Source organism: Colletes gigas, unplaced genomic scaffold (assembly GCF_013123115.1).
Source record: "Colletes gigas isolate AHSC1104 unplaced genomic scaffold, ASM1312311v1 Colletes_gigas_Sc00014, whole genome shotgun sequence".
Lineage (NCBI taxonomy): Eukaryota > Metazoa > Arthropoda > Insecta > Hymenoptera > Colletidae > Colletes > Colletes gigas.
The window spans coordinates 7,008,376-7,030,294 of NW_025106643.1; the positions used below are offsets into that span (position 1 = coordinate 7,008,376).

General features: G+C 40.1%; 1 protein-coding gene across 1 annotated transcript in view; it reads left to right on the forward strand.

The window, feature by feature from the left end:
• The window catches only part of LOC122399674 (armadillo repeat-containing protein gudu), a 307,238-nt gene that overhangs the window by 153,774 nt on the left and 131,545 nt on the right, over positions 1-21,919 (forward strand). The window contains exon 6 of the mRNA XM_043400525.1: positions 14,098-14,529. Within this exon, the coding sequence (XP_043256460.1) occupies positions 14,098-14,529 (432 nt within the window). The remainder of the gene's footprint in view (positions 1-14,097; positions 14,530-21,919) is intronic.

The window sequence follows — 21,919 nt, forward strand, 5'->3', positions numbered from 1 at the left end:
AAAATACTACCACTGCAACTGTTACCTAATTCGTGAATTACTACGTAATTAGTACGTAAATTACTAAATGGAATTTACTTTTTATTAATTATTTGTATTCGCTGTTTCCAAGGAAGAAGGAATAAAATCTCGGAATTTTTAGAAAATTAACCCTTCGCACCCGAGTGACGCTTCTCGCCAGAGTGTTTTAAAATTAAAATAAGAATTATTATCAGAAAATTAAAATAAATACGGTAAGAACCATTTGTAACCGTTTGTTATTAAAAACTGTACTGAAAAAGCAGACTGGATTTCTGCGTACCGAAACATTCCTCGAATGCAAAGGGTTAATAGAGAAATAATTGAAATTCGACTTACCCATTCATTTGCAAGTTGACCTACTGCGCTGACAATAGGGCCCGGCCAATGCACCGCTGTCGATCACGGCAAGGTCGAAGACCCGAACGAAAATCAGCTGATGGGCCAACCCGGTCACTGTACCTGCTTCTCACCCCGAAAACACTTCACAGCACGGTCACTAACAATTTTCACTTTCACTTTTCACTTTCGCATACCGATGCGTTCCGTTGCACCCTTCTTCGATTGTTGCTTCTTCCTGGGTTGATAACGGTGCCTGGATGTTGCTCCCTCCTGAATTGTTGTTGCTCCCTGAATTGTTGTTCCTTCCTGGATTGTTGCTTCTTCGAACCTTGCTCCCTTCAGGATTGTTGTTCTTTTTCGCTGGGATAATGGGCACGATACGTGCGGGCGGCTTTCTTCGCGTTCCCCTTGGACTCCGCGAAAACGAAGAACGTATGATAATACTCGGCGTTTACGCGTTCCATCGCGTGCGTCCGCTTCTGTTCAGAAACGCGTAGGTTCTGTGAAAAATTTTGACTGACAAATTGCATTTCCCTCCCCGAAAAAGTTCCAGGTAGGCAACCTATTGTCGCGCGATTCGGAATTACCTGCGATCGGCGAACGTGCAGACCATGCTTTTGCCGTGTATCGCACAAAGCCAAACGTCTCTTCGGCTAGTTGACCCTGGCGGAGTTATTTTTTTATTACTGCAAAACTGCCGCAAATGTTTGCTGCTAACCGTGCGTTCGACTCTTCTATTCGAATTTTTATGATTCACCGTGAATATTTTTGTACACAAAACATATTTAATTGTACAACAAAAATATTTAACGAAAATATTAAAAAATATTTCTTCTTGGTATTTTTATTTCAGAAATAAAAACTAGAAGAAATATTATTTAATATTTATGTTAAATATTTTTGTTTTTTGTTGCTCCAATATTTTTTATTATCGCATATTATCTATTATGTAACTGCCTCCTTCTTTGTGGATTATTTTTTATAAACAATACCTTTTTATTTTATACTCTTAAAATTTAAAAGCATGGAATTTTTCATGGTATATTCTTCTTTCTTTTTACAACAAATTTTCCATGAAAAAATATTCACGGTGAATCATAAAAATTCGAATAGAAGAGTCGAACGCACGGTTAGCAGCAAACATTTGCGGCAGTTTTGCAGTAATAAAAAAATAACTCCGCCAGGGTCAACTAGCCGAAGAGACGTTTGGCTTTGTGCGATACACGGCAAAAGCATGGTCTGCACGTTCGCCGATCGCAGGTAATTCCGAATCGCGCGACAATAGGTTGCCTTACCTGGAACTTTTTCGGGGAGGGAAATGCAATTTGTCAGTCAAAATTTTTCACAGAACCTACGCGTTTCTGAACAGAAGCGGACGCACGCGATGGAACGCGTAAACGCAGAGTATTATCATACGTTCTTCGTTTTCGCGGAGTCCAAGGGGAACGCGAAGAAAGCCGCCCGCACGTATCGTGCCCATTATTCCAGCGAAAAGGAACAACAATCCTGAAGGGAGCAAGGTTCGAAGAAGCAACAATCCAGGAAGGAGCAACAACCATTCAGGAAGGAGTAACAATTCAGGAGGGAGCAACATCCAGGCACCGTTATCAACCCAGGAAGGAGCAACAATCGAAGAAGGGTGCAACGGAACGCATCGGTATGCGAAAGTGAAAAGTGAAAGTGAAAATTGTTAGTGACCGTGCTGTGAAGTGTTTTCGGGGTGAGAAGCAGGTACAGTGACCGGGCTGGCCCATCAGCTGATTTTCGTTCGGGTCTTCGACCTTGCCGTGATCGACAGCGGTGCATTGGCCAGGCCCTATTGTCAGCGCAGTAGGTCAACTTGCAAATGAATGGGTAAGTCGAATTTCAATTATTTCTCTATTAACCCTTTGCATTCGAGGAATGTTTCGGTACGCAGAAATCCAGTCTGCTTTTTCAGTACAGTTTTTAATAACAAACGGTTACAAATGGTTCTTACCGTATTTATTTTAATTTTCTGATAATAATTCTTATTTTAATTTTAAAACACTCTGGCGAGAAGCGTCACTCGGGTGCGAAGGGTTAATTTTCTAAAAATTCCGAGATTTTATTCCTTCTTCCTTGGAAACAGCGAATACAAATAATTAATAAAAAGTAAATTCCATTTAGTAATTTACGTACTAATTACGTAGTAATTCACGAATTAGGTAACAGTTGCAGTGGTAGTATTTTTAATTATTTGTACTCGTTCCTGGATGTATTTTCAACGCGCATCTTGCTACCTACCCGGCGCGGTGGCTCTCCGAGGTCGGACGGCCCTGAGCGCGCGGAAGGCGAGCGCCGTGATTGGTCAGTGTTTTTCGTTAATAATTCAAAAACAAAGCCCCATCCGACATTTTTGCAAAGGAAATTGTTGCTTAGAATTGTCTCACCTACCCCCCATTTCCGTTTCTTACACTATTTACGGGACACCCTGTATACTGCTATTCATTCAATAGAACTTTATTTCTAATTATTGCCTTTTAAAAACCTATGGGAACTGGGCTATATATATCTACGTCCTTTCTTCGTCCGGGCATTTCAACGGCCCATCGATGCGCGAGCAGTATAAACAAAACACTATCGCCACGTGCTCGAGCCACTGCTGTTTCTCTTGAGTCAGTTGAATTCGGTCGACGAGGACGAACAACAGGAGAAATTTAAAGGTACGTGCCGTAGGTCATTCTGAGACATTTAAATTGAAAAAAAGCTTTCGCGTAGGTATTCTGTAATTTTCTGTTCTTTCGCTTTTCTGCTTTTATATCATGGAAACGGTTGTGAAATCGAAGAATAAGTGTAAGCGCGGTTTTTTATCTTCATGGATAAATGATCATAGATTTAAATCATGGATACGTGCAGTACCCCATGATAGAAGTCGTTTTTATTGTACTTTATGCAATAAGTCTTATTCTTGCGGTTTCTCAAACGTGTATAGACACGGAGAATCTGGGTGTCATAAAAAAAATAGTACTTCTAAAAGGACTTTTATGCCTCAATGGCTTGAGAATGATTATTTCAAGCCATGGTTGCATAAAGTCGACGGCGACCCTTATTCATGGTTCTGTTCAGTTTGCAACAAACAATTTTCATGTCGATTATCGACGATCTATAATCATGCAGATTCTCAGTGTCACATTGAGAATTATAAAAAGAGTAACGATAACGCAGACAATTTGAATAATAATTTTACGACGCAATCCGAAGAATCGCCTCTGTCGTTGGATGAAAGGATAAAATCTGGATTCTTGAAGTTTTCAAAGACATTGGGCAAGATCCTGATGTCTTGAAACATATGTCGTTCGGTCGAACAAAGTGTTCAAATATTATATCAAACGTTTTGTATCCTTTAGAAACAAAACGTATTTCTAGTGTTTTACAAAACACTAAATTTTCTATTTATATTGACGAAACATCCGACTCGACCAACAAGAAATGGATGACGTTTCTTGTTCGTTATGTTGCACCCGAGACTTTGGATGTTCGAACGGAATTGGTAGAATTATTACATCTTGATGCCAGAAATTGTGGCGCAGATAATTTATTTAAAACATTTGAAATTGCCATGATAGAAAGAGAAATTCCGTTCGAAAATATTGTCGCGTTGTCATGTGACAACGCTGCTGTCATGACAGGGCGACACTCGTCCTTTATGACAAAGCTTGCAACAAAATGCAGGGACAAATTTTTGACTCTCCGCTGTCCGTGTCATCTGTCTGCAATGGTAGTGCGCGAAGCGTGCAATACCATTCCAGACATGTGCGAGGAGTTGTTACGAAAAGTAGCAACTTTCATATACAGTAGTCCCAAACGTTCGGCTATATTCCGCGAATTTCAGCAATGTTTTCAAACAACCGACAAAAAAATTTTAAAATTGTGTTCTACGCGATGGTTATCGCATTATACATCCGTAGTTACACTTTTAGAGAATTGGGACTCTGTATTGCTTTTTTTGCAAGAATTGACAATAAGCGAGAAATCAGAGTCCGGGGAACGTCTGTTAATCTCGATGCAAAATCCAGAGGCCAAAGCATATCTTTATTTTCTAAATTACGCTCTTGAGTTTTTTTATAAATTTAGCATTTTCTTTCAAACTCAAGAGACAAGAATTCATTTGCTTCAAAAGACTGCGGCAGAACTTTTATGCGATATATTACTCAATTTTCTGAAACCGCAGCTTTTGAAACACATGGATTTAGTAAGAATGATGAATTTTTCTGTATTCGAAAATCAACTCCCATTTAATAGTATAAATTTAGGAACAGAGTGTCTTAATTTTCTGCATCAACTGAATGCAGAAGGCAAGTCCGACATCGTAGAAACCGTAAGGAAAAATTGTTTAATGTATCGATTGCCAATCGATGACGAATTTCTTAGCAACTTGTATGTTTTTGAACCCACTTTTATATTAAATGATACAAATAGAGACATTTCCTTCAGAAATGTTCTCTTAATCGCTAAGAAATTCGGCGGTTTCGACGAAGAAGGACTGCAAACAGAATGGTCAGTATTGCCTTTGGAATTTACAACGAAAGGTAGACAGACGCTTATCGAGATGAAATTCGATGGTTTGTGGAAAACAATTTTATTAACGCGAAATTTGGACTATAAAATTAAATTTCCTGAATTGATGAAATTAGTAAATACAATTAGATCACTTCCAAATTCCAATGCCGATGCAGAAAGATTGTTTTCCATGTTACCTGACATAAAAACAAAGAAACGGAATAAACTTTCTTCGGCCAGCGTCAACTCTATTTGCGTTGTGAAATCTTCGTTGAAGGCGCAGAGGGAAAACTCTCAACCCATGGAGGTATATGACGATCATCTAGCTCTATTGTATTCCAAAAATTTATATCATAGATTTGCTAAGAAGCAAAAGTGTAATTTAAGATTAAACGCAACATATGACAATAACTTTGAGAATTTTCCCGCTACGTCATATGACGAAAATTAAGGTACCGATTTACTACAGAGCTTTTCTCTAGAGAGATTTCTCTCTCCAGAGAAAAGCTCTTTAGTAAATTCGTACTATTAGGCTGCAATGACAGTATAAACGTTTTCATGCGACGTCGCGGTAGACTGGTCTTGTTACGTCAACGGTACCGCGACGTAGGCGCAACAAGGTGTGATGCATGTATGTGCCATAACGTCACGCGAAAGCGCTTACACTGCAACCGCAGTCTTGTTAGTGATGTCCAAAATATTTTTTTTTGGACATCGCTAATATGTAAATAGTCGTTCAATTTGTCTCGCGTTGTTACTTTTTTTACGTATTTCGCTTGTTGTAAATACTATTCTGCTTGCTCTAACTATCATTTTTTTTCTTCATTTATTTGCTTATATTTTGCCGTATATTTTTAGTTAGTGAAATTGCTTGCTGTAGATAGTGTGGCTATGACGTAGAATGTCGCGCCTTGTTACACTTACGTCACGGTACCGTAAGAGTAACAATGCACGACATAACGTGCCAGCTTAATCGCAAACGTCCTATCCCGACATCCCATCCTTTGGAAATGTAAACAATTATATCATTTTTCCATTTTTATGGCTCGTGTGTATATTAATAAAAATTAATGCATTCACGAGTTAGTTTTTCATTATATTGTAATTTCATTACATTAATAAAAACATTTTAATATACGGCATGTGATAATGTTACAAAGAAATAACAATTTTTTACATTTCCTTCCTGATGGAAGTGACCACCACCTTCCCGTGGTTTCCATTGAACGGTAGCGTGCACGTTATTGTTTTACCTATCGTTACAATTATTTTGTTATGTAAAGTTAAGTCAAATATATAACATTTGATTGTGTGTAACAATTTGATACGGTTATTAAAAAACATAGTGGGAATAGTCAGTAGTAATCTATTTCTGTAGCGTGCACGGTACTGGCTAAGAGTGGTTTTTCATTTTAATTAACCCTTAATTAACCCTTTACGGGTAAGACTGCTTTGAACAACATTATTCTAAAATATTTGTGGAATACGTTTTTAATGTGGTTTAGGTAGGTATGCAATGCATAAGATTTCGTTTAATTTTTCCTTTCTAGAAAAGATAGGAGAAAAGTATATTTGATCTTAATCCTTCTTAAGATTTATATAAATCGCTTTAAAAATTTGTTACAAGTGATGTATATGTATCGAAATAATTATAAAACTAAAAACGTATAATCATCATTATATGGGAGCTGATCACGCTCAAAATCTAATGAGACCTTGAAACGAGAACATACAACTTAAATGTTAAGTATCATTGAAATTCGTTCAGCCGTTTAGATGCAATCATGTCAATAGCATAGGAACAAAAAAAAAAATATGTTTTTTTGTAGTAGTCACAATATGATGAGGGGGTCCTAAAACGTGTATTTCCGCTAAAAAAAAATTTCGAAATTTTTTTTCCATTATGATACTTTATAAATTTCCTTATACCTTACATAGGTCGGAAAGTAAAAATGCTGGGACAGTCGAGGCATGGAATCGTATGCCACTTATCGCGAGGTCGTATTTCAGTTGTTTTGTCTTTTACAAGAGCAAGAAGGAAAGGCTCACACTAACGTTCTTTATCGATTTCCCGAAGTTGTGCGCAAGCGCCGAGCTCACGTACACGTGGCTCGTGCGGTAGCATATGCCTGCTATCCCCACCACTCCATTAGACGCTAAGGAAGTTTGTCGTCACTGTTGTCGATTTCGATGCACTCAATTATGCCAGATCTGGCCACACTGCGCGCCGCATAGCCACGACGCGGCGCTGCCGCGTTTCGGCTGTCGATCTCGATTCGATAAATCGATTCTTCTCTCTCTCTCTCGGCGCTAACAACACGATTTCTGGAATTTGTTCTCAGAATTGAGAATTCCAGTGAAGCTAGCTAGCAAAAACACGAAAATGGCCGCGGTATACTAATCTAACGAAGAAAAAATTCTCCGTCAGGAGAACCTTCTAGAATTACGCGAATTCATGATAGATACGGGCATCGCGGCCGAGTTTTTACGTCTCGGACTCACACGATATTTAAACAATGCTATAGGGAGACCAGTTCTAAAGATACTTTATAAATTTCATGTTGATATCTTGAATAATTTTTTCGTTATCACATACGCAGTGCCGAAAAATGTAGTTTTGAGAAAAACAGCTCTAAAGTTTTACGTCCAGTTGTTATACCTGCGCGCGGTACATTTAGCAGGCTATAGCTTCGTTAGTTTTCAGAATTTCAATTTAATATTTGGTAGATATATTTTCGAGACTACATACTAAAAGAAAACGCTACAAAAAAAATTCGATTTTTTAAATCCCACAAGGTAGAAAGGCCCCTTAAGGGAGGAGTCTCATGGAATGATAGAAAATTGAACCATTTTTCTTAATTTTGTTTAAGGATATGTTACATCTAGCGTTATGATTCATTTTCGCAGTTCACTTAGATATGTTTCGGGAATACAAAATAATTTTTGTATCAATTTCTATTCAATTTTAATGTTGTTATCACGCCCGTAGTAAACATGTGTTTAAACACTGGCGTAGGTGATTGCAGCTCTCTAGGTTGACTAAATCAAAAAAATCAAAAAGATTTTTATTTGGTTGGTTTACTGTTATCGCCCGTACCAAAATAATTAAATGTTGCAAATTGACAAAATGGTGAAAGCTTAAAGTAAAAACTGCAAAATTTTGTCATTTCTTTCACTACTTTTTAATCAAAAACATATGATAAACTCATTATAACAATTTGATTTTGGTACGGCGAGAACTATTAGTATGTACAACAACGTGTAAACATTTCAAAGCAATCGAACGTATAATTTTTGAGATTTTATCTACGCCAGTTAAGAAAGTAACGTTTCGAGAGAAACGCATTTAAAGTCTGCAAGATCATACTAATCAATCCCAGCTCCATATAAAATTCCTTCCAGAATGTTGGCACCCAGATGGCACAAACGCTAGAATTTCGACTTTTAAAAACAACAGAAGTCTTTTGACCCTGTCGTAAATGTTAGGAAACAGTAATGTCTAGGATGTACAAGGTAATCACCCGAAGCAATAACTCCAGTAATTACCGCGAGGGCAATACAAAAAATGTTCTACAATCCACAATACTTGACATTTGTTGACCCACCACCATTGCCTTTGCGACTTGCATTGAACAGAATGATTATATTGATAATGAGTTTCATAAATAAAGGGTAGAATACGGTAGGAATGACTGATCGGGTGGTTGAATGTAGACTAGGTGTAGACAATGAAAATTCAATGGTTGAACATAAAATGAAAAGGCATCATTATTCAAGTAATTAGTATACGAAACATTTAAAAGTAAAGAATATCGGCATAAAAAACCGCAGTCTCAAGTGGGGAAAAAGTCAATGACTCTTTCACATTAAACCTCACACACTTACATTCTACAATCGTTGGATATTAGGGGTGTGCGAGATCCCGATCGGGACGGGAATTTTTCTCGAGGTCGGGATGGAATCCCGAGAATTTCAAAATACCGAAAATGTTCGGGATTCCCGAAAACGTCTGTGATTCCCGACATTGTAAGTTTCTCCATACTTCTAAAAATTACCAAAATCCGAAAGCCATTGTGTTCTCGAGGATTACATATCTTATTAATCGGGAATGTTTATGTTAGTAATATTGTAGAAAATAATTGCAAATTTCGATAATTCTGACAATGCAAAATTTTAATATCGGTAGATATTTCTGAATGGGTAGTCAATCACACAATTGTGTTCCGAGAATACCAGATATTATTCTATATCTCGTACATTGTCGGGAATCCTGAACATTTTTAGGATCCCGTATATTCTCGGGAATCCCGGATCTTTGCGGGATCACGTGTATTTTCGGGAATCCCGCACACCTCTATTGGATATCCATCTGCGTAACGCTGGGAGAGCTCTTGTACCAGTCCCATAATCGATTCGCCGATGCGCAGTGATCCATACGCCAGGATTCCATAAATACTCCTGAGCAAGAAGTGCCCACGGTTAGCCTAGGAGCAAGCCAAGATCGCCGAACCGTGTAGCAAAGGACAGCACCTTCGCACCTATTTTTTCACCGCGGCGCGTATATCGCCCAATCCGCCCGACTCTTTGTTCGATTGCCGAGTCCCCCACGGACTGCCCAGCGGCACTTCGGCCGACCCCGTCGCTCACGGATGCGTTGCACTCGATGTTCCTGCGAGTGTTACAACGCGAACGACATTTATCTCTTAAAATTTAACAGTACATTCTTAAATATAATATACAGGGTGTCCCGTAAATAGTGTAAGAAACGGTAATGGGGGGTAGGTGAGACAATTCTAAGCAACAATTTCCTTTGCAAAAATGTCGGATGGGGCTTCGTTTTTGAATTATTAACGAAAAACACTGACCAATCACGGCGCTCGCCTTCCGCGCGCTCAGGGCCGTCCGACCTCGGAGAGCCACCGCGCCGGGTAGGTAGCAAGATGCGCGTTGAAAATACATCGAGGAACGAGTACAAATAATTAAAAATACTACCACTGCAACTGTTACCTAATTCGTGAATTACTACGTAATTAGTACGTAAATTACTAAATGGAAATTACTTTTTATTAATTATTTGTATTCGCTGTTTCCAAGGAAGAAGGAATCAAATCTCGGAATTTTTAGAAAATTAACCCTCCGCACCCAAGTGACGCTTCTCGCCAGAGTGTTTTAAAATTAAAATAAGAATTATTATCAGAAAATTAAAATAAATACGGTAAGAACCATTTGTAACCGTTTGTTATTAAAAACTGTACTGAAAAAGCAGACTGGATTTCTGCGTACCGAAACATTCCTCGAATGCAAAGGGTTAATAGAGAAATAATTGAAATTCGACTTACCCATTCATCTGCAAGTTGACCTACTGCGCTGACAATAGGGCCCGGCCAATGCACCGCTGTCGGTCACAGCAAGGTCAAAAACCCCAACGAAAATCAGCTGATGGGATGGCCCGATCGCTGTACCTGCTTCTCACCCCGAAAAAACTTCACAGCACGGTCACTAACACTTTTCACTTTCACATACCGATGCGTTCCGTTGCACCCTTCTTCGATTGTTGCTCCTTCCTGGGTTGATAACGGTGCCTGGATGTTGCTCCCTCCTGAATTGTTACTCCTTCCTGAATGGTTGTTGCTCCTTCCTGGATTGTTGCTTCTTCGAACCTTGCTCCCTTCAGGATTGTTGTTCCTTTTCGCTGGAATAATGGGCACGATACGTGCGGGCGGCTTTCTTCGCGTTCCCCTTGGACTCCGCGAAAACGAAGAACGTATGATAATACTCTGCGTTTACGCGTTCCATCGCGTGCGTCCGCTTCTGTTCAGAAACGCGTAGGTTCTGTGAAAAATTTTGACTGACAAATTGCATTTCCCTCCCCGAAAAAGTTCCAGGTAAGGCAACCTATTGTCGCGCGATTCGGAATTACCTGCGATCGGCGAACGTGCAGACCATGCTTTTGCCGTGTATCGCACAAAGCCAAACGTCTCTTCGGCTAGTTGACCCTGGCGGAGTTATTTTTTTATTACTGCAAAACTGCCGCAAATGTTTGCTGCTAACCGTGCGTTCGACTCTTCTATTCGAATTTTTATGATTCACCGTGAATATTTTTGTACACAAAACATATTTAATTGTACAACAAAAATATTTAACGAAAATATTAAAAAATATTTCTTCTTGGAATTTTTATTTCAGAAATAAAAACTAGAAGAAATATTATTTAATATTTTTGTTAAATATTTTTGTTTTTTGTTGCTCCAATATTTTTTATTATCGCATATTATCTATTATGTAACTGCCTCCTTCTTTGTGGATTATTTTTTATAAACAATACCTTTTTATTTTATACTCTTAAAATTTAAAAGCATGGAATTTTTCATGGTATATTCTTCTTTCTTTTTTACAACAAATTTTCCATGAATAAATATTCACGGTGAATCATAAAAATTCGAATAGAAGAGTCGAACGCGCGGTTAGCAGCAAACATTTGCGGCAGTTTTGCAGTAATAAAAAAATAACTCCGCCAGGGTCAACTAGCCGAAGAGACGTTTGGCTTTGTGCGATACACGGCAAAAGCATGGTCTGCACGTTCGCCGATCGCAGGTAATTCCGAATCGCGCGACAATAGGTTGCCTTACCTGGAACTTTTTCGGGGAGGGAAATGCAATTTGTCAGTCAAAATTTTTCACAGAACCTACGCGTTTCTGAACAGAAGCGGACGCACGCGATGGAACGCGTAAACGCAGAGTATTATCATACGTTCTTCGTTTTCGCGGAGTCCAAGGGGAACGCGAAGAAAGCCGCCCGCACGTATCGTGCCCATTATTCCAGCGAAAAGGAACAACAATCCTGAAGGGAGCAAGGTTCGAAGAAGCAACAATCCAGGAAGGAACAACAATTCAGGGAGCAACAACAATTCAGGAAGGAGTAACAATTCAGGAGGGAGCAACATCCAGGCACCGTTATCAACCCAGGAAGAAGCAACAATCGAAGAAGGGTGCAACGGAACGCATCGGTATGCGAAAGTGAAAAGTGAAAGTGAAAATTGTTAGTGACCGTGCTGTGAAGTGTTTTCGGGGTGAGAAGCAGGTACAGTGACCGGGCTGGCCCATCAGCTGATTTTCGTTCGGGTCTTCGACCTTGCCGTGATCGACAGCGGTGCATTGGCCGGGCCCTATTGTCAGCGCAGTAGGTCAACTTGCAAATGAATGGGTAAGTCGAATTTCAATTATTTCTCTATTAACCCTTTGCATTCGAGGAATGTTTCGGTACGCAGAAATCCAGTCTGCTTTTTCAGTACAGTTTTTAATAACAAACGGTTACAAATGGTTCTTACCGTATTTATTTTAATTTTCTGATAATAATTCTTATTTTAATTTTAAAACACTCTGGCGAGAAGCGTCACTTGGGTGCGGAGGGTTAATTTTCTAAAAATTCCGAGATTTTATTCCTTCTTCCTTGGAAACAGCGAATACAAATAATTAATAAAAAGTAATTTCCATTTAGTAATTTACGTACTAATTACGTAGTAATTCACGAATTAGGTAACAGTTGCAGTGGTAGTATTTTTAATTATTTGTACTCGTTCCTCGATGTATTTTCAACGCGCATCTTGCTACCTACCCGGCGCGGTGGCTCTCCGAGGTCGGACGGCCCTGAGCGCGCGGAAGGCGAGCGCCGTGATTGGTCAGTGTTTTTCGTTAATAATTCAAAAACGAAGCCCCATCCGACATTTTTGCAAAGGAAATTGTAGCTTAGAATTGTCTCACCTACCCCCCATTTCCGTTTCTTACACTATTTACGGGACACCCTGTATATATTTTCAAAAAATGAAATAAAAAAAAATTGATTTTTTTTAGATTTCACATGAGACTCCCCCCTTAACTCAACCGTGCGGTGCACACTACCTGGCACAATCGACGGGGTCACTGAAGTAGGTTGTACGAAGCCCGATGCACGGTGAGCACCACGAGGCGGTACCAGTATATCGGTATCCATCTGCCGGTTGTTCCTACGCCGTATAGCTCGGACGGGTCGTCGAATCCTCAACTTCACCGGTTGGTGCACACTACTCCGGCACAACCGACGGGTGATTGGAGTGAATTCTCCGATCCCGTAGAACGGCGAACGCACCACGAGGAGATACTAGTATATCGGTATCTACCTCCCGGTGGCTCAAACCGCATAGCTTGGACGGGACTCAAGGTGGTTAACACCGAGTTCCTTATGTCGTAGCCGTGGCAACGATTGCAACGTTCAATCATAATCCTGCGTCCGTGGTCGCGTCACGCGCAGCGTGCTCTGCGACCTACTATAACCTTCACGCATATTGTTTTGGAAAAATCTCAAGTCGCAGTGATGAGATTTTCCATTAAATAATGTCCGCGAAATATACTCGTTTACGAAGAGCGAGCTTGGCTCAAGGTCTTCGGAGCACGTACTTGCTGACGGAGCGAGATCGGCCAAGGATCCGCTCTCAATCACAGTCAGCTCACGAATGTCTCGCGAAATCGAGATCACTGCCGAATTCGGCTGTTAATCTCTCTTCAATTAATAAGATGTTTCTCTTTCTCGGCGTTTACGGCACAATACCAGTGGAATTTGGCGTTGGAATCGAATATTCGTGCGAAATTAGCTAGCAAAAACACGTAAACGGCTCGGTTTAATTGTCTGTACGCCGAAGGAATTCGGCAACAGCCCGACCTTCTAAAGCAACGCGTATGCAAAATAGAAACGGGAATCGCGACCGATCTTCTTCTTCTCGGACTAACGCGATATTTGAACAATAGTGTTGTTTACAAACGTTGACAATGATGGAAACATTCTGTTTACTACATAGTCGGCTTACACTAGAAGTCATAGTTTATTCAGACATCGTTAATTCGTCAAACAAACTTGTGTAAGCAGCAAAGTGGTGGACATTTTCAACAATACTTTATAATACTGTATTGTAGTATTGCAATAGAAAGTAGTAATAAGAAATACAAAATGAATTATCAGTAGAAACACTTTGTACTGCTTTTATAATGTTTGTAAACACTAACTCGGACGGAGACAACCGCGATAGAACATACAACAAAATTGTTCACAAAGGTGAACAAACTATAAAGTCAATTTTCTTAAAAAACGAAGCCTCGAATAAAAAAATGTTATACGAAACTTTTTTCTAATTTTTTTATTCATCTTCTTATTCGTCTATTTACCAAATTTTCGTAATTTTTACAGGAAGTATTTCGTGAGGCATTCGAGCATACGGACATTATCTATGATGTGGTACGGCTATTAAAACACGAGAACATTAAATTGAAGGAGAACTGTGCCCTTGCGATATTCAATTGCGGCCCGAACAAAGTCGCTAGAGACATAGTTCGGAAGACGAATGGTCTAGATATACTATGCAAATTGGTGCAAAGCGAAGATGTTCACGCAAACAAGCGTCTGTTAGCCGCCGTCACAGGTGGAATTTGGAAGTGCGCTATAAACCCTGAGAATGTAGCGAGGTTTATTCAAAATGGCTTAGTAGCTTCACTAGTGCCCCTTTTGGAGGAGCACGAGGATGAGGATGTACAGGTAAACGTTGTAGGAGCTCTGGCAGAATGTTGCAAAGATCCTGTTAACAGAGACGTTCTGAGAATCAACGACGGTTTGCCAAAACTGGTAATTATACAGTATATTTTAAAACAGAAACTCTTCTTTTAAAATTTGTCTTAACCCATTTATTTTCCTGGTCGTTATCACCAGAATGTATACAAGGTAGGTTATCAGATACTTCCATTTAGATTTACGACATTATTGTTACGCGTAGCGAAAAATGTCTCAGATGAAATTGAATGGTTTCAAGAGGGTCACATTCTGATGATACTAGTTTTCTTGTAGGCGGACGAGTAGAGAACATAAGAAGAAAATCATTAATTTTTTAAAATGGAAAAATATATTTTTTATTACGTCAGTTGATGTACCTTTCTTTACAAAAAAGTATATGCAACCTATTTATGTTAAAAAATCATTAGTTTAAGAGATATTTTAGTTTTAATGTTGTTGGGAATCATGACTTCTTTGTTAATGTTGTAATGATTGTATATATGCACAAAAGGTTGAATGTGAATACCATTTATAACATTTTCTCAATCGATAGATTAATGATTCACTCGTATCGTGTAGTATATCTGGTGTTGTAAGGGGGGTTATGTTTCGTGGTGGAAACGGGGAGGAAAAAAGAGGGAAAGTATTGGGAGAGGATGGAGGTAAGGGGTAGATGAAGAAAGTGTGGGTGTTTAGAGAGACACTTACGACTTTGTGGGATACAGGAGTCAGCCCGGGGATGGACTCGTGTTTATTCCGTTGGTTGTACAAAAAGGTCCGGCGAAAGATCCGTCGTCGGAGATCGTTAGGCCTTGGTCAAGTACGCGGGGCGTTGAGTATGTCTCAAAGAATGGTGGTGGGCGCTCTCCTGCAGTTTGGCACGCCCGCGTAGGAGCCGGCACTGAGGAGCTTTCCCGGGCGAGTATACCCGACTGTTAGCCGATAGATTTTCCAGCAGTTTGGCACGTCCGCGTAGGAGCCGGCACTGTGGAGCTTCTCGGACTTAGTCGGGTAGTGACTACCGAACATGGCCCTGAAGGCCCGTATTTATAATCGGGGTAGCGCGCTAGCGCTGACCTGGGCCGCCGCTGATTGGTTGCGACCCTTCTATTTTTAGCATTACCTGAGTGTTTGGCGAGAGCTACGTCGGTGTTTCTATCCTAGTTAAAACTAAGGGCGCGGTGTGTCTGGGAAAGTCGCGTCGTCGTTTTTATATTTATTTACAACTATTATGTCGCGTTATAGTGTTATTTTATTAATAAAAAAATAATGAAGTATACGGTGTGAAAAATAAGGTGTATACCTGAGCTTCCGAATACAATGGTCAATATAAGAGATCGTATTATCACTGACTGCAATAAAATAACTCCAGATACAATACAGAATGCAAGTGAATGATTAATCTATCGATTGAGAAAATGTGATATAAATAGTCGTCACATTGAATTTTTTGTGTAAATAGAATCATTATAACATTAACAAAGAAGTCATGATTCCCAACAATATTAAAATTAAAATATCTCTTAAACTAATGACTTTTTAACATAAATAGGTTGCATATACTTTTTTGTAAAGAATATCAAAGTACATCAAATGATATAATACAAAATATGTTATTCCGTTTAAAAAAACATTGATGACTATTATATGTTGTTTCGTCCTTCGGAACACATACCCGGGGCGTAGTGGCTGCCTTTCCGGCCTATTGTTTAATTTTTAGGAACGGAATCGATCGCCGTATTCTTCAAAATTTTTCCTTTACAAGGAAAACATTTGTTAACCAGAAGGTGCCTCGGAACGCGCCACTGGTTTGCAGTCGCTCCGCTCCGCGTAAATTAGTCTATGGCTCTGTCGGCGGGCGGTCCACTCGAGAACTTTGGCCCGCATGTCCCATTTTCGCTCGTCGCCTCACAGTAACAAAGCACTGAATCGTAACCTTGACGAGACACTTTGTCGATTTTGTTTAAAACATTTAGAAAGACCCAACGGCTGCATTTTCCTCTACCACGTTGGACGAGCGAAGGAAAGACAAGACTTCGGTCCCGACACGCTCGGTATGCATTCCGATGCAACACACTTCGGTCCCGACTTGCGACGTTGATACGACCTTTGATAAGCACCATATATCCGTTCGGTTTACATAATTATTTTGTTGGGTGAATTACTGACACGAGAAGTAGATGTAAAAAAGGAAATCTTTATTTAATAGAAAAGGCTATGTTGTACGTTCGACAATCGCATAACGACTGCATTCACTAGCGATCACGCCTCGCTATGACGGTTGTTCGGACGCCGTCTTTTGTACACGGTGACCATCCTCCGGCGCTGCGGCGGAGGACCGGGAACTCTAATGACAGCAGTTGGATTTAACCATTTTAGAATCGCTGCGTAATTTTTGGATTTCTTGAGAAGTTGAAGTTTCTCTTATTGAATTTAGACGATGTACTAGTTTTCGCTAGTTAAGTCAACCAGTTAACTCTTGTTAAAAATATACTAGTTTTCGCTAGTTAATACACATTGTTAATTGGATTTAAATATACTAGTTTTCTGTAGTTGAATTATAATAAATTATTAAAATGACAAGTTCACAAGCAAATATTTCGTCGAACGATATTATGAACTTGACATTATCGCTTGCCAAATCAATATCACTTTTGACACAAAAGATATGCATACAGAGCGTTACATCGACAATATCGACTTTCGACGGAGAAACTCCATCTTTATCGCGTTTTGTACAAAGTGTGGAGGACGGGTTAAAATTGATACCTGAGGGTTCGGAAGCCGATTATCTGGCGATTGTTTTGACTAAATTCATAGGTCCCGCACGAAGGTGCACCTCAGAACATAAATTCGTGAGTGTCAGCGAATTGATTAAACATTTAAAAAAGAGATTTGCGCCGGGAAAAAGTTTGTCATACTTCCAAGTAGACATCGCGAGTTTATGTATTCGCGAGGGTGAAAGTCTGCGACAGTACGTCGACAGGACTAGTCATCTGGTTTATTGCGCGTGCAGAGCCATTCGGGAAAGATACCGAGACAACGCCGAAGATTTCATCAAGGAGATGGAAAGAGATGTTTTGGAAAATTTCATCGAAGGCTTGAAGGATCGGATTTCTTGGAAGATGTCGGTACATTTTAGAGACATACAAGCTCTTGAAGATGTTTACGATGCCGTGCTGCACATAGACAGAAAACTAAGGAATCGAAGACAGATGCCCCGGAACGAATCGCTTGCAAGGTGGTCACGAAAGGATTGTGGGACCGAAGATTATCGCCAACGCGACAGTAAAGTGTCGTATCCTGGCTCGCCAAGTCGTTATGACCGAGGACAGCACGCCAGGACATATGAACCTCAAGAGGATCGAGAAGAGCAACCACGTGCGACCGCATGGCCCGTGCCGCAAAGGAGCCCCTCGATTTCCCCTTCGAGGCGCTCTTACGATTACCCTAAGGATGAAGGAAATCATTATTCCATATTAAAAAATTCCGAAAGATACCGCGAACCAAAATTATTTTTGTACCGGCGACACGATGAGCGGAAACGAAAACTGTCGTCAAAAGATAGTACATTTCGACAACGACTCCTTATCAAAGAAACACCTGCTCCAAGTCTCGAAAATAAAATCCCAGAATTGGAATCAGGAAAGAGAACATTTTTGATTGATTGTGGTGCAGCTATTAATTTAGTATCTCTCGATGTTTTAGGAACAAAAGCAATAATAAATGCTCGCGAAGAAATAGAAATAATCAGATTAACGACAACTCCAATTCGCACGTTAGGAACCACAATATTGCACATTCACGATAAAGCCGCATTTTTCTATGTAGTAAAAACTCTAGCAATAGACGCTGATGGACTCATCGGAAGCCCATTTTTAATGCAAGAAGAAATTGAAATTTCGTATTATCATGGAACCATGGTATTAAAAGACAAACCTGTTAAACCATTGCGTTTTTCAAACCATCCGAATTTATTTTCATCTTTAAAACCGCAATCTCCGACTAAACACCGGCTCGAAGCTCGCACGATACAACAAATCGCGGTAAAAATAGCAAACCCGAAGGTAAAAGAAGGATATTTACCACGTATTAAAACTCACAATCAACTGTACATAGGGAAAGCAGCTGTAATAAATAATAGCGGAAAATGTCACGTCCTAGCAACGAACACCAGCAGCGAAGACCTCGACGTAGAGATAGAACCACAAACAATAGAACCGTACGATTTTCTGAGTACATCGAACAAAGACCTTTGCTCGTATGCAGAACACCCAACAAAATTCAGGACCAAAGAAGATAGGATAGAAAACCTCGTAAACACACTAAATACCAACTATTTAAACAGAGAAGAACGAGCATCCGTCATTGATTTAATAAAAGAATTTCCAGACCGATCTTTCCTGCTTGGAGACAAATTAGGAAAAGCAGCCGATTTTAATCATTCGATTCACACCATAGATGAAATTCCAGTAAGTACAAGACAATATCAATATCAATATATATAATATAAAAACAGGTTAGCACATTATTATCACAAGGCATAATTACTCAGTCAAAATCACCCTACAATTCACCTTTATGCATTGTACCGAAGAAAGCTGACTCACAGGGAAACAAACGTTGGCGTATGGTAATAGACTTTCGCGTATTAAATGAAAAGACAATCTCCGACAAATATCCATTATCACAAATCACAGAAATTTTGGACCGATTAGAAGGAGCAAAATATTATTCAGTTTTCGATCTCGCCAGCGAATTTCACCAGATAGAAATGAACACAAAGGACAAGCAAACAATAGCATTTACCACACCGCATGGACATTACGAATTTTCAAGAATGCCTTTTAGTTTAAAGAACACTCCACCTACATTTCAACGCCTCATGGATCAAGTTCTCACCGGATTACAAGGAAGAGACCTTTTCGTTTACCTGGACGATATTGTCGTTTACGCTTCATTATTACAAGAACATAATATCAAAGTTAAAAATTTATTGAACCGCCTTCGGGAACAGGACTTAACCCTTCAAACTAACAAATGCGAATTTCTACGCAAAGAAGTTGCATATTTAGGACACATAATTTCTGAAAAGGGAGTAAGATCGGATCCAAGGAAAGTGAAAGCTGTGCAAGACTTTCCCACACCAAAAATGCAGAAAAATATTCAACAATTTCTGGGCTTAGTAGGATACTACAGAAGATTTATACCAGATTTCACCGTGAAGTCAAAACCGTTAATCAATTTACTAGGAATGGGCATTAAATTTAAATGGACAGAGGAACAAGATCAAAGTTTTAATCAATTACGTAAAGAACTTTGTCAACAACCTATATTACAGTACCCGGATTTCACCAAACCTTTTATCGTGACTACAGACGCATCCGAATACGCCATAGGGACTGTACTTAGCCAGGGGGAAATAGGAAAGGGTTTATCAATAGCATATGCATCACGCAGCCTTAACAAACCTGAAAAGAATTATTCAGCAACAGAGAAGGAATGTCTAGCAATGGTTTACGCAGTCAAGTAATTCCGATCCTATATCTATGGAACAAAATTCACCCTCGTCACAAATCACCGTCCTTTAGTCTAGCTACATTCTATTAAGGACCCGACCTCCAGGCTAATGAAATGGAAATTGAGACTTTCAAAATACGAGCATTAAGTTATACACAAATGTGGAAAAACGAACATGAACGCAGACGCGTTGTCGCGCAATCCTCCGTCTGTCTGTCTACCACTTATTCCACGGGAATCTAGAGACGATCCCGACTTCAAGACTCAAGTACCACCGGCTACCGACAAACAGTCTATAGGTCACCGTATACAACAGTTACGGCGAGACAGGGAGAACCGACCCAAGTACCGGGAGGACAACAGCAGCTCGGACGAAGAACAGTGCCCCACTTATAAAAAAATTCAACACTCTCCAATATTAGCTAGACACCGAGCCCTACTCAGCTTATCGCGCGAAGTAACATTGCCAGATGAATCCCAGGAAACCATAAACAACCTTTTGCCAGCAGCAAATTCCACTCGAAACACACCACCGGATGAAGACGACAATTTACCCGACGACTTAATGTCTTTTGAAGAACCAAGCAAAATTACAATGAATTTACTTAATATTTCAGAACTAGAGCAGAAAAACGACAAGCCTAGCGCCACTATTTTCTAGAGATGCTTGCACCCCTAAAATCCCCTCCACCTCCATACAGGGAAACCGAAGTTGGGCGAGCGGGAATTGGGGTCTTTAAAAGCAAGATGCTGGACCGTATCGAAATCACTCCAGTTTTAGACGCAAATGAGAATCAACAACGCGACACAGACAACCCCGCATCCGGAACAAGAAGGAACGCTCCTGACACCAGGAAGTTACTAACCCTGTTCAGCTGGAGCAGAACGAAAGGGCCGGGCCACGTAAACCAGACAAACTAAAACAACAAAAAGGGAGAAGAAAGCGCAGCCACAACGAGACTGGAGAGGCATTAAAATGGTAACGGACGAGAACATCCTCACATTTACATCAGGAGCCTAACAGAAAAATACACCAACTATGAAGACCATCACAGCTGGAACACTGAGGACAGAGGCCTGGGTAATCACGATCCACCTGGTGGGAATGACGGAGCTGTGGGCTGTGATGGAGACAGAACTCCCCCGAGGACGAGTTGGTGGCAGCATACATACAGGGAGTATGGAAAAAAGGAAGAATAGAGCAGGCTACCACACAGGGATGCAACCTCTTCCTCGGTGACTCCGGAAAAACGGCAGAGGTACAGCTCAACCTACTTATCTCTGCTACTTATCTACCCTTTGGAATGTAGAGTCAGTTCCCAGCTGCTCGGTGACTAACAGAGTTCGGAGATTACCAAATATGGTAATGTCTAATGTGCATCTGAATCCTCCCCCCACAGATTTTTGGGTATATAAACCCCTTGGTTTCCTTACTCGGGGGATCAGAATCGTATAGTTACGTTTAGAGTTAACATCATGTCTCGTTACGCTGTCCACGGTTTTGATAGTCAGTTGCATCTTCTGAGATCGGGCTGCAGTACCCTATCGCATCAATTTTAAACCATATAGAATCCGTGAACCGGTATAAATTCTATTACGGCCCTTATTTTTAACCGACGTATCTCCGCATCGCCAGTGCGTCAACGCCGCGCAAGACCATTTTAAGTAAATATAATCATTCTTTGAACGCGACATAACATACACAAAACACTTGTATCTTACTTGTTGGTTTAAAAATATATTAATATATTTAACCTTACCTTATATAACCTTTCCGCTCAGGTTATATTATATTTAATAATTGAAGTTACGAGGTCAATTAGCATATCTTGAATCCAAATGCAAATTCTTACAACCTAGTGGCTCCCTGATTACGCATCGGGTTCGTCCGCATTCTACAGTTCCCTGATTTCGCATCAGGTTCGACTGTTTTTTTTTTTTACGT